At 40.3% G+C, this 12,451-nt stretch overlaps 1 protein-coding gene across 2 annotated transcripts; it reads right to left on the reverse strand.

Annotated features, from left to right (window-relative positions):
* Positions 1-73: 73 nt before the first annotated feature.
* plat (plasminogen activator, tissue) lies at positions 74-11,470 on the reverse strand. 2 transcript variants are annotated; one of them, XM_053325352.1, is made up of 15 exons: positions 11,395-11,470; positions 6,278-6,347; positions 5,691-5,733; positions 5,268-5,402; positions 4,336-4,446; positions 3,314-3,488; positions 2,704-2,795; positions 2,426-2,600; positions 2,221-2,306; positions 2,005-2,067; positions 1,688-1,892; positions 1,466-1,602; positions 1,053-1,193; positions 765-913; positions 74-649 (listed from the first exon to the last, which is right to left on the reverse strand). In XM_053325352.1, the coding sequence occupies exons 2-15, from the start codon at positions 6,332-6,334 to the stop codon at positions 482-484; spliced, it is 1,737 nt and encodes a 578-aa protein (XP_053181327.1). In that variant the 5' UTR covers positions 6,335-6,347; positions 11,395-11,470; the 3' UTR covers positions 74-481. The 2 variants fall into 2 exon arrangements, with proteins under 2 accessions (XP_053181327.1, XP_053181328.1); XM_053325353.1 differs by lacking the exon at positions 11,395-11,470 and adding an exon at positions 8,098-8,151.
* Between the last annotated feature and the right edge of the window lie 981 nt (positions 11,471-12,451).

Consider the following 12,451-nt stretch of genomic DNA (forward strand, 5'->3'; position numbering starts at 1 on the left):
CCAGCACAAGGCCAGCCAGAGAGAAGAGGAATATACTGGCATTTCCTATTTTATTAGGTTCACTGCCTGAACCTCCAGTTTGGTGACAGCCCGCTCTCTGCGCTGGGTGTCCAATGGTGGCAATACCAAGAGCACAATTAAACTTTCCCATGCATGAAAGGACAAAAAATATCATCAAGATTAAGATGGCCCAGAAGGAGGAAGAAGAGCTTGTTCTGTGTTTCTGTCCATTGTTACTGTTGCAATCAAAACAGTGACAGGAAACAAACTTGAAAACATGGAGCTACACTGAGTGTAAAAACTCATGACTGAGGTCCTTCCTGTGCATCTCTGAAGGAGTGGTATTAAATCCAGTTTGGATTCAGGTAAACTGGCTCTGAACATGAGTCCTGTGGATTTTAACATAGATAAACATATCTATGTATGTTACATTACCCACTCTATTCATCCAACAATGTATTCTTTGCAAGTCTGTTTTACATTAGACTGGGTTTTCCTTAATTTTGCCATTAATCCAGCCGATGAAATGAGTGACACGGGTGTAGACACCAGGCTTATCTCTCTGCCCACAACCATCGCCCCAGCTGATCACACCCATGAGGGTCATCCTGTCATTGTTTCGGCAAACAAGTGGGCCACCAGAGTCTCCCTGTGGATGAAATTCAAATGGACAGAGAAAAAAAATTAGAGAAATGTAACCAGCACTATATCATCCTACCACTGATTAAATGACGATTTTCACTGCAAAAGTCAGATGCTCTCACCTTGCAGGCATCATCCAGGCCTCTGGTGTCACCTGCACACAGCATGTTGGAGGTAACCAGCCGTCCAGACAGCACATCTGGGACGCAGCGCTCGTTGGGCCACAAACGAACAAAACCTCTCTTGACACGCTCGGAGTTCATTGCAGCAACTGTGGAAAGGTGGAGTGGTTATTGATGTGGAAAAGCTTTCTAGTGCTGCCCTCTGCTGGCCAGTCACATAAACATCAACAAATTGTCTCAGAGATCATGTGTGCCAAATTATTGAAATGAGAGTGTAGGTTTACTTACATTCAGAGTCTTTTCCATAGCCTGAGATCTCACACTCAGTCCAGTCAGGCAGCACCAGCCCTGGTTCAGGCAGACATGCAGGATGAACCTCTGGAGAGTTTACAGCACACATGCCAATGTCCGTCTTGAGCTTCAGCAGAGCTGCAAGAGAAAAGTGACCAGAGGAAAGTCAGTGTAATGTCCTGGTACCATGTGGGATGAAAAATAACTTAAACTTAAAATTTTTATAAGCCTTTGCTGCCCACAAAAAAATCACTGAAAAACCATGGCAGCTGAAGTTAGCCTACATAATTCAATTTTCATGTTTATACTTATATGCATGACATAATAACCTTACAAACAAGGTCTTCCACCAAAAGCAATAAATGAGTTACAAAATTACATGTTTCCTGTCCCTTGAAAAGTTCACTCACCTATGTCATAGTCAAATGTTTCTTTGTCGAATTTCTCATGGATCCAGTACTTCTCAACTTGAAAAATCTGCTCGCCGCTTGAATTCTGCTTCCGAAATGTTCGGCCCAGAATCACCTCCAAAGCCTCTGCTTTTTGTCTAAAAAAAGACATGAAATATGTTAGTATGCTGCGTAAAAGACTGTTTAAATGACGTGTGAGTGATGTATGAGAGTCATTCCTACCTTTCCTCGAAGCAGTGTGCAGCAGACAGGATCCAGCAGGAATCAATGAGGACTCCTCCACATAGGTGAAAGTGTTGCTTGCTACGGGTACTGAAAACATTTATGGCTGCCTGCCAGGGCTGCTCCGTGATGTCGCTCACTCTGCCCCCAAACATGCGGAAGGCGGGGCGATTCAGGGTGTTGTCCAAACGCTGGCCACAAGTTGCTACAGAGAGGACAGGTTAGAGGAGAATGGTTAAATAAAATTTAAACATAAGACGAAATTGACTCTTGGTTCAAGTTTTCAGTGATTTTCAAAGGTAGTGAAGATATCTTACCTCTGTTATTGTTAGTTGTGGGGGCACGAGGGTCGAGAGTGGGGATCACAGGTGGCCGTCTCGCTAAAAAAGAGGCATCAAGTACAATTAGCCTGATGTCACACTGCTGCATGGAGAATTGTAGCTCATACAGATCTAATGTGTAGCTGACTTCTAGTAGACTTCTCTCTTTCCATGCTTTAACAACACTGAAACAATAAAATCAAGTGAACTCACAGCATTTAGGAATGTCACAGAGCTCCCAGGTCAACTGCATGTTTTTGTAGGTGTGACACCATGGACCCACATCACCATCTGGATTCCTGTTTCATAAAGAAGGAGCGATGCAATTAAAACCTGAGATATCTGAGTAATCGTTCTGCATGCAAGAGAAACATGTCATGTGTGTTTGTTTCATGATATTGTGTTTTGGCATCTATACCTGCAGAAGCTGTGGCTGCCCAATCCCAGCTCCAGTGCATTTGATCTCCATGCATTGTTGTGTTTGCGCCTCACAGCAGGTGAGTCCCATTGGATACAGCGAGAGCCGCTCTTAGTGACAGCTTTTGTTCCTCTGTAAGACTGCCCGGAGCCCATCGTACACTCTTTGTACTTATCTATTCCAAATAACACAGGCATAGAGATTTGTAAGCATTCAAGTGTTTAATTATTAGTGCTGCTTACTATATATATATCTATTAGCTTTTTGTAAAGCTGTACCTTCTCGACACTTTGGCAAAGAACAGAACTCCCAGTTGATCTGAGTGCCTTTATAGACGTAACACCAGGGAGTGCTGTCACCGTCAGGGTTCCTGAGAGAGAAAGAGAGGCAAGTAAACATTTTGGCCCACAATGATGACGTAAAAACACTTCCTAATGCCATGAACAATTAACAAGAGGTATCATATGCCATATTGTTGTGCGTGACATGCAACAAAAACATGTTACACAGGAGACACTGAGGTTCACGGTTGAGCATTAGCAAATTCTTGATTCTATTTAATTCTTATTTTTTCCTACCTATTTTTTCTGTTAAGTCACTTATTCATTTAAGTCCCCTGTTGCTGAACCATGCCATTTACATTGTGCTTTTAAATCAAAACCTTGCTGAGATATTACACAGATAGAAAGACATTCAGCTATAGTGCCAAAATGAGATAGATCACTAAATTCAATTAAATTCAATTAAACACCAGAATCAAAATAAATCATTCCTGCAGTGTTCATTAAAACTGGACAAGAGTCTCTTATGGTGCATGATCATTCTCGATTTAATTGCATGAACATAATTAGAAACCATAACTAGAGATGGGTCAGCTTAATTTCATACCTGCAGAAATTGTGATTGCCCAATCCAAGAATACTGGCGTCCACTTTACTGGCGGTGAACCTCCTTCCCCTCAGTGATGTAGAGTTCCAGTTGATGCACCCTGATCCTGTATGGCTGATGCTCCATGTGCCACGGTACCCTGTGCCCTGCCCAACCACACACTTCTCATTGTTGTCTGTTGAAGAGAAAGACAAATTACAGCTCAGTTACTAAATATGGTGTCTCTCATTTATATATAACACTGAAATCATTCTCATAACTGACATAATTAAATTATCCTTACACAATAAACCCTGTTTACTGGAACATTTAAAATATTTGGCCAAATTATGAAAATGTTCCTATTGCTTATACAAGGCATTAAAGTCACAACTTGCGTCCTAATGGCAATTATACCATATTTTTCCAATTAGTTGTTTAAAGCAATGACCAAACATAAACTATGATGTTAATGAAATCAGATTTATTGAGTCTGGCCCTCTTAACTCATTGTTCGTTTAATGAAATCACTTGGCTGTCACCATTGGGGTTCTGATAATTTTCCCACTAAAAGGGCGTGGTGTCCCAAAAGCCTGAAAAAGTAGCCCGCAGAAACACAAACATTCATACACCAGAATGTCTTTCCATGGTTTAGAATCTTTTTCTTCTTCTTCCCTCCAGACCACGGGCTCATGACACCTACTGCATGAGTCACAGAGTCAGACTGTGACCTTATCAAGAGTCACTGACAACTTTGTTGGACATTCAAATCAGTGTTGTGACACCAGTTCCCCCGAAATGGATTTTTTTTCCTACAATTTTGTCTTAAACAACAGTCAGGTGCCCATGTATTGAAACAAATTTGTTTGCTGTAATCATTCCTACTGCTAATACTGACTATTAGAAGATCCCCTCCAAATGCATTTTCAATATAAGTGACGGGGGACACTTGTTACAGAACTTGTTGCACAGGTAGAGTAATAAACAGCCGGTGAACATAGAAAATGGTGAGAACAATGTATTAAAAACTAAAAGGTACTTACTGATCTCACACTGACGCCCACTGAAGCCTCGGGGACACTGGCAGATGTAGTCTGAAGTGTACACGGCCTCCTTACAGATCCCTCCGTTATAGCACTGAGACGTGTAGCAGTCTGGAAGGAGCAGGCAACGAGCCGGTTAGTCAGTCAAACATCATCAAGTTTTTCAGTACACAAACAATTTGAATGATCAGAATATGATAGATTGGCCAATAACATAAGCGTATATGGAAAATCCAATATGTGAGTTCATTAATATGTGTCACATTTGATGTAATATGAAGTAAGAATTAAGTCTAATGTCTAGTGCCTGCTAACTGTTTTCTAACACCTGACTTGCTGTACAGTCACGATGTGATTTACTTTCTTCCTGGAGAAAAACTGTCTGTATTCAATCACCAGTCAGGTTTTTCATTTATTATTTCAACATTTCCTAAACGCTAGCGTTCAGAATAACAGCACCCCACTCCCTGCCAGCGGTATGAGCTCACAGGCCGCCTGTTTGTCAGACTGAAATGTGGTTGTAATTTGTCTGAGGGAGGGGTAACCATACTTCACGGCATTCGTCAGTGGGGGTGAAAGTGCGCATGAGGGCTGGTCTGGCAAGGAGTATTTCAAACAATCTTAGACTAAACTACTCCCACTCCAAAACACAGAAACCAGGCAGCTCTTCACTTGGATGCACTGAAATAACAGGGATGAGCGAGGCAGGCCAACAAAAAAATAATCATCTGAGGTTGTAATGGCAAGTTAGAGTAAGTTAGTCACGGAATATACTAGAAAACAAAAAAGGTCAGAAAGGGCACAAACACAGATTGACGGACACATTTAAATATCAGGCGATTATGTTTTGGTTAATGACAACCAAAAAATTGGATGAGTGAATCAGCTGATCCACATGTTTGTGTGTGTGTGTGTGTCCATGTCAGACTCACTGATGACGGGCACAAAATGACAACGCTCTCGTCCACTTAATTCACAATGGCAATATTCCACACGTTGTCCCCTCCATCGCAGCCAACTGTCCCCAAAATTACGCACTGCTGATGACTTACTATCCACACAACGTGCTGAAAACACACACAAGCAATAAGTATAACACAATCAAACTGGATGGCACACAGATTTACACGTACAAGCGGCTACAAACACGAAGGTACACAAACAAACATGAACATGCATAAAAACATGAATGACACGACAGAATTGAAAGAATTTGAGGATGATGATGGTGATAATGGTGGTGAAAAGACAAACAGAAGCGTGCGGGTGCTCACAGGAGGTGTCAAAGGGTGATGAAGGCTTCTCGATATGAATTATCAAAAGTGCCCGTCTGTTTGGCTGCCGGTTGGGCTCACCTCTATAAAAACGAGTCCCTCTCTTTGAGCGGAGCAGCTCCACCTGCAAGAGGAGAAGAGAGTGGCGTTTACTGTGCAGCAGTGCATGGAAAATGGTGGTGTGGCATTCTAACTCGGGATGCCAGTGTTTTTATTGAATTTCTTTAGTATGATATGAAAATAAACTTGCAGAGCCTTGAAACTTGCTTCCCATACAGTAGATAAACATTAAGCTGCTTTTATGTTTTGGTCAGACATCACATTTAGATACACAGTGCTCCAAACTGCTCTGGTGACTTCATGAGCTATGTTGTCAGAAAATCAAACACTGGTGATGATAAATGGTTTATGTTAAGCAGTCAGCTCTTCAGATGTCTCTTCAGATATATGAGATGTCTGAGTTTCATGGAAGCATTTGAATGCACCACCAATAAGTAGCAAGTTTCAAGTCTCTTTCTTTTTATATTCATACATATATGGGAAGATACCAAGCCAAACATTTCACAAGCATTCAGATAAACCCTTTTAAAATCTGTAAGACTTGTAGTTAATGGGTTGAAATATGCGAAAACCACATAGTAATGTAATGAGAATGATGAAGTACTTACATTGTCCGCTAGACAGCAGCAGAGAGCGGACAGGAGCATTAATAGTGTTCTGGTCATGACTAGTCAAGTGCTGAAAATAATAAATAAATACATATTAGAAACAATTGACAAAAGATTTTACAAGGTAATAAGATACAGTTTACATAAAAAATATGAAAGCACTGATACACAGAGAAGAAGCACAAAAGTCATTTTTTTAAGTCTCGATGCTGATGTGTGCATTTTGACACCTGATATCTGACAGATCAGAATAATGATTAGACATTATTTAACATTACAGTAAAATACAATTTTAAGAGGCAGAGCTTTTTTTTACCCTCACATTAATTTTTTATAAGTGTTCTTTGTATGTCTACATACACATACATACGTGTACACATATATATACACAACGTGAAAACATTGTTCGAAAACCAGAAAATTCCCTCTAGTGCCTGAAAAAATAAACAGTGAGGTGAGTGAGAGGGGGTTTTATTGTTGAACATCTATCCAAATAAATCTTCTGTGTTGTGAATCTGTCTTCAACACCAACTCAACAATTGCAGGAAAACAATCCGACTCTGGTCTCCATGTACGCTTCTCTCAACTATACTGTTTCTCTATTCAGCTTCCTTCCTCCATATACGCCTGGTACTGTGAGACACCACTTGGAAGGAAAGGGTGGGACAGGTGGGGTACTTGTGGGAAACTGGGGATCAATCGTAGTTCCTTGAAGTGGTGTTAACTTCTTGACTCACATGGGAAGTTGTGAGCCTGCGCAGGACAGTCTGATAATGGGTTCAACAGGTTTGTACTGTGTATGTCTCTGCTGCCCTCTTTAAATTAATTTCCTAGATTTGCTTTCTTATCACCAGCCCACTCCTTCACTGTATTATTCACATTGTCATACCCTAACACCAGTCTATTTATCATAATTTATCCCCATTGAGAATAAACAGGACGCAGATTATCTTCTAAAAAGTGAAAGGAAGGCATCAAGCAGAGGCCACAAGGGAGGTGAAAAGGGAGGTCTCCCAGCAGAGTGCCATTCCTTCTCTTACAGAGTAAAACAACAGCTGGACGACAATTAAGTGACTCAGTACATTAAAGGCAAAGAGGAAAAGAAACCTAGTATTAGAAAAAAAGTTAATTTAATTCATATTTCACTTTCATATTTCTAAAAATAGATGTCTAATATCATTCTTGTTCCTCTTTGTCTTTGTTGTAAAGGAGACACGTTATATAGAAAATAAGTATAGAAGAGAACGGCTGTTTCTCCCCAGTCAAGTATGAGTAAACATGAGTCACAAGAGGAGGAGGAGGGGGTGAGGGGAAGGACGAGTAGGGAGGGGAAAAATGGGGAAGAAAGAAAGTTGCACACAAAGAGGGATACAAAATAAAAAAAATACCTCGGTGTAAACATGCTTTTTAAAAAAACTATAAGAAATATTTTCTACATGCATGCAAAGAGACAGACACACAAAGATAACCATCTACAATGACACTTCTATTCTTAGGAACGTTTTTATACTCTCCTCTCTCTGTCGGCTGGTTCTTCACTGACTCACCTTCTGTGGTTGACTGGGCTAATACAAAACAGACCAGTGTTTTGATATAGGCTATCTGTGAGGTAAAACGTCTACGTTGGCACACACACATGCACGAGCAAACACACTCTCACGCACTCACATACACAAAGTGCTCAGGAACGTGGAGCTAATCAATACACCTACACACAAAGATTTACTCTTCATTCTGCACATTGTTCGTTTAAACAAAGACTCCCTCTCAGGATTTGACTTTTTAAAACACAGACATACACTTTGCATTCACACACTCACCATTTACAGGACTGGTCCCTTGAAAGCTATCCTTGTGTCAAACACATAAAAGCTACGTTGCCTTTGCGTTTGTTTTTTTTTTTGCTCCCCCAGCTGAGCCTCACTGGCAGGGTGACAACAGTCCAGTTTCCTTTTTGTTTCCTTTGTGCAGATGCTCCATTTAGTCGCGGAGCGCTGTCAGCTAAAAACATGTGTTTCCTGCTAAATGCACCCCAGACACTTCAGGAACGTGCGTACATATCAACACACGCACACAAACACACACACATCAGGCAGGAACATATGTGTATCCCACCCATCTTAAACTCTGTGGTATCTGACATGCAGAGGCCCTGTTTGGGTGTCTTTAACACACTGCTCCTGTGACTAATCCACAATGCAACTGTCCTGAGTTTTTACTGTTTCTGTGGTCTGTCTCACAACATTTAATGAATATGCGCAGAAATAAATACATAAACTAAACAAATGAGCAGACAGAATTATGTTTGAGGGCTTATTTACAGGATACAAAGTAAAACTGTAGCTGCTCTTTTAGATTAATGTGCATACAGTGAAAATTACTCCCTAGAGGGGATTGAGGTTACACCCAAATCAGTTAAAAGTTAAAACATGTACAACAAAGCGGGCTGCCTGAGGATCCTGTGGTTTCTCTTAGTAGGTCAAATATGAATGGAAGAAATTAAAACATCTTTGGAGTAGAAGCAGCCAGCCTGTGAGTCAGCTGCAGCTTCATGACAGCAATTATAAGATGCCCAACTTCAGCAGAACAAACACATGCAACAGATGATAATACACACACACACACACACACACACACACACACACACACAAACAGCTGCACACAGAAAATGTACATCCAAAGCTGAGGGTAAATGGTTAACCTCAAATATTATTCATTTCCTATTAGTGTACAGTGTATTTCCTGCAATCCTTGGCTCCTTGCGGTATAGGTTCAATGGACCATTAGCGAGGATGTGTAATGATGATGGTGTGCTGAGCTTGTAAAGGTTGTAGGCGAGACATTCTTGTCTTCTGGTTACATGGCCAAAAAGTCAAAGCCTAAAATGGTGAGAGCATACTTGCATCTAACTGTGAAATTCAAATTATAGTTTGCTGTGCACTTCAAAGTATTTCTGAGGTTACTTTGCTGTCTCCCATCATAAACTGTCCTATGAGAGGTTTGATGGATCATCCTGACACCCAAGGAAGCAACTGGCAGTTTAAACACCTTTAAAGTCAACATTGTGGCGCATTGTATTAGTATTTCTTAGAGAGCTCAATATTTGTTGGACCAGTTTGTAAAACAACACTATTCCCATTGTCTTACCACAGCAGGCTGGCAGTGTCAGTTTCCGGTAATACATTTGATAACCACAAGATGTTTTTGACCCTAAAACTGCATTCAATTCAACTTTTACAATAGCTTTAGTTGAGGTGTTCCTCCTTCAATTAAGATTTCTGCATGGATGTAAAATGTTTGTTGATGATGAGTTATGACGCATGATGCATGATGTCATTTCGGTAAGCTATTTAGCAGGCTTTGTGCATTCTTTACCCGGGGGTTTTTCAGCTGAGCTTCATTAAACCAGCTGTGATCTGGCTCTGTAAAGTCCCTCAGAACAGAGAGCTACATTGTTGTCTTCCTGCTTCCCTCTAGTCTGTGCACAATAAGAACCCTTTAATCCTCATCAAAGAAGCTACAGAAAGTAACTACACTAACACACATACCAAAAAGGCAGGTAAAAAAAAAAGCAGGCGATGACACTGGAGATTAGAATAAACCAAGGAGATGATGGAGTGTGAGACAGCTATGTGGAAGGAGATAAAAGGATGGAGAGAGTAAATAGAAAAGAGAGATGGGGGAGAGGGGCAACCAGAGTGAGAGGAAGTGCCAGAGGTCAGCAGAAAGAGAGTGAGTAGTCTTGAGTCACACCATCTTCTAGGATGGGACAAGGAGAGATGGAGGAAGAGATAAAAATGGAAGCATTGATGGGCTTTATAGGAAGCACTGAAGCCATTAGATGATGATACAATCCTTAAATTGAATCAAGAAAAGAAGTGACATGAACGAGTTTTTGTTCAGATACAATTCAAACTCTCAGCTCAGTTATGAATTCATCTTCTAGGTATTCATCATCATCTTCTACCCATTGTTACCACAGACTGGTGAAGCCTTATCCTCTGTCTGACCCACTCTTAGTTTACAGCTTATAGACCCAACCCGCTGATCCTGTGAGTCACAAACTTAAGTGTAAGGCAACATATTCACAAACCCAACTGACTGTACTGCCAGGAACGCAGATTAATGGATACAAACTCAGTTTTCCCTCAACATGCCAAGACGTAAACAGTACAGTCCATGTGACGAGAAGCCTTAGTGCTGACGGATGCTGGGGAGGAGAATTCCCAAATTGCCAGCTCACCCAACTCATTACCCAGATAAGAAAGCAGATGTCTGATGCTGTGCAGCTTTTGTTGTCTCAGAGTGGTACATACATGCACAAACGCACTCTCTGTATCATAGCAGGGACGTTCTTTGATAACACACACACTGAGTCCAGCACCAGAGTACAATACCACCTTGTTTCTGTAACATTTAGAGAAGCAGTTACAGAACGCTCTGTGATCTTGTGTCACAAAAAGAGATTTGAAATTACCTTCATCACACAAATTAACTAACTTTGAGTGCTTGAGAATATAAGTATGTGGTTATTAATGTTTATTCCCACTATATTAAGGTGGAGGTGGATGTAGAGAGCTATATTAAGGACTCACATAGTTTATGTGGAAGCTGTATGGCTGTGCAAACATAGGGTACATGAATATCACCTTATGCATAAAATTTACCACACTCCTCATAGTCTATGTCTGCTAATATGGAAAGTCACAGTGTTAAGTTTAATGTTAAATCAATTCTTAACTACAGTGAATTTTAGATTACTTTTTCTGATCAAATTTTTCATTAAATATGACAAAACTCCATGTTACAGTCTAATGATAAAAGAATCTACTGTAAGACTGTGTATAATTATATTAAGATATTGCCAAAAAATGGAGTGTCAATTTTATATAACATATTTACTCCAGTTCCCTTCGACACAAAAAATAACAATCATGCAAAACGTTTAAAACTCTGTGATTATCTGAGTCTATCATACTCCTCAACCTCAAATACTACTGACCAATTACGCGACCAAAAAAAACAGTCTGGTGCACAGTGAGGATGGAGCCGCATCGCCCAGATTAAAAAAAGCAATAGCATCAGAGTTAAACACATAAAGGGAAATAATCTCTCACCCAGTGTAAACGCGTGTAAAGCGGTCAGTGTCAGCTGTATCTCTGCAGCGGTTTTGTAGTGTCCTTGGGATTTGTCGCTGGGACTGGTGTCTTGATCCTTCTGCTGTCTGCTTTTTATCGGAGCAGTCGGTGTGTGGAGGGGGAGGTCTGCTGCCTGAGTGACCTCAGCAGGGAGGCATGGCAGGCTGGCCGGATGATGATGGTGATGATGATGCAGCCTGCTGGGCGGTGCCGATACAAGACGGGACTGTCCCAAGTACGCCAAGGTGCAGCAGGACAAATAATACTTTAGAAATTGTCTTCTTTGAGTTGTATATAAGCTAAATATTTAACTTTTCTCGATGTCTTTTGCTCTAAATACGAGGACAAAGGAGATTTCAGTCAACACCTTCAAGAAAATGTTTGCTTTAGCCTATAATGGCTTATTTGCTTAAAGTGTGCATGGATTCCTCCATTCCTGGTATGACAGTCCCAAAATGATGTCTTCCCCACAAAATTTAATTCACAGAGTTTAAAATTTCACACAAATACCATGTTTAAGTCAAATTCAAGCAATTTCACAACTATTATAAATAGTTGTGTTGTTTGTGTCACTTAAAGGGAGTAGGCCTATAATGTTGATATACTGTATATTGATATTAGAAAGGTATGGTATAGTGTAGAAGCAGCAAAAAGAAGCACATATGCACATTAGAGATAAGGTTAAAAAAAAACACTAAAACTATATTAAGACCATTTCCTATATAACAATAAGCACAAACAAAAATATAGGCACTATACAGTATTTAATGTATACAATGTAGAAGTAACACTATACATAGAGTAAATTGGTATCTTTAAATGATTATTATATTTTATCATAATGTGTTCCCATGTATAAGTGCTCAGAGTTTGATTTGTGATAAAAGTACTCTGAACCTATTGCAGCTTTTAAACTGACTATGGTAGGTGTTAAATGGCATGAAATTTGGCATATAATTATATTATTATACCCTTTTTTTCATTAAAATGTTGTTTCAATGTGTTCCCTGATGAGCCAGATGAAGCCCACCAGCCA

This window comes from Scomber japonicus, chromosome 9, assembly GCF_027409825.1.
Source record: "Scomber japonicus isolate fScoJap1 chromosome 9, fScoJap1.pri, whole genome shotgun sequence".
NCBI classification, from domain to species: domain Eukaryota; kingdom Metazoa; phylum Chordata; class Actinopteri; order Scombriformes; family Scombridae; genus Scomber; species Scomber japonicus.

What these genes read in the sequence shown, in the direction of transcription:
- plat (XM_053325352.1), bottom strand. Translation starts at nt 6,334, where the DNA reads ATGACCAGAACACTATTAATGCTCCTGTCCGCTCTCTGCTGCTGTCTA. An exon ending in AGGGACTCGTTTTTATAGAG is followed by an intron (nt 5,403 to 5,690) that starts GTGAGCCCAACC and finishes GTGTGTTTTCAG; the next exon opens with CACGTTGTGTGGATAGTAAG. An exon ending in TGGGCGTCAGTGTGAGATCA is followed by an intron (nt 3,489 to 4,335) that starts GTAAGTACCTTT and finishes TCTCTTCAACAG; the next exon opens with ACAACAATGAGAAGTGTGTG.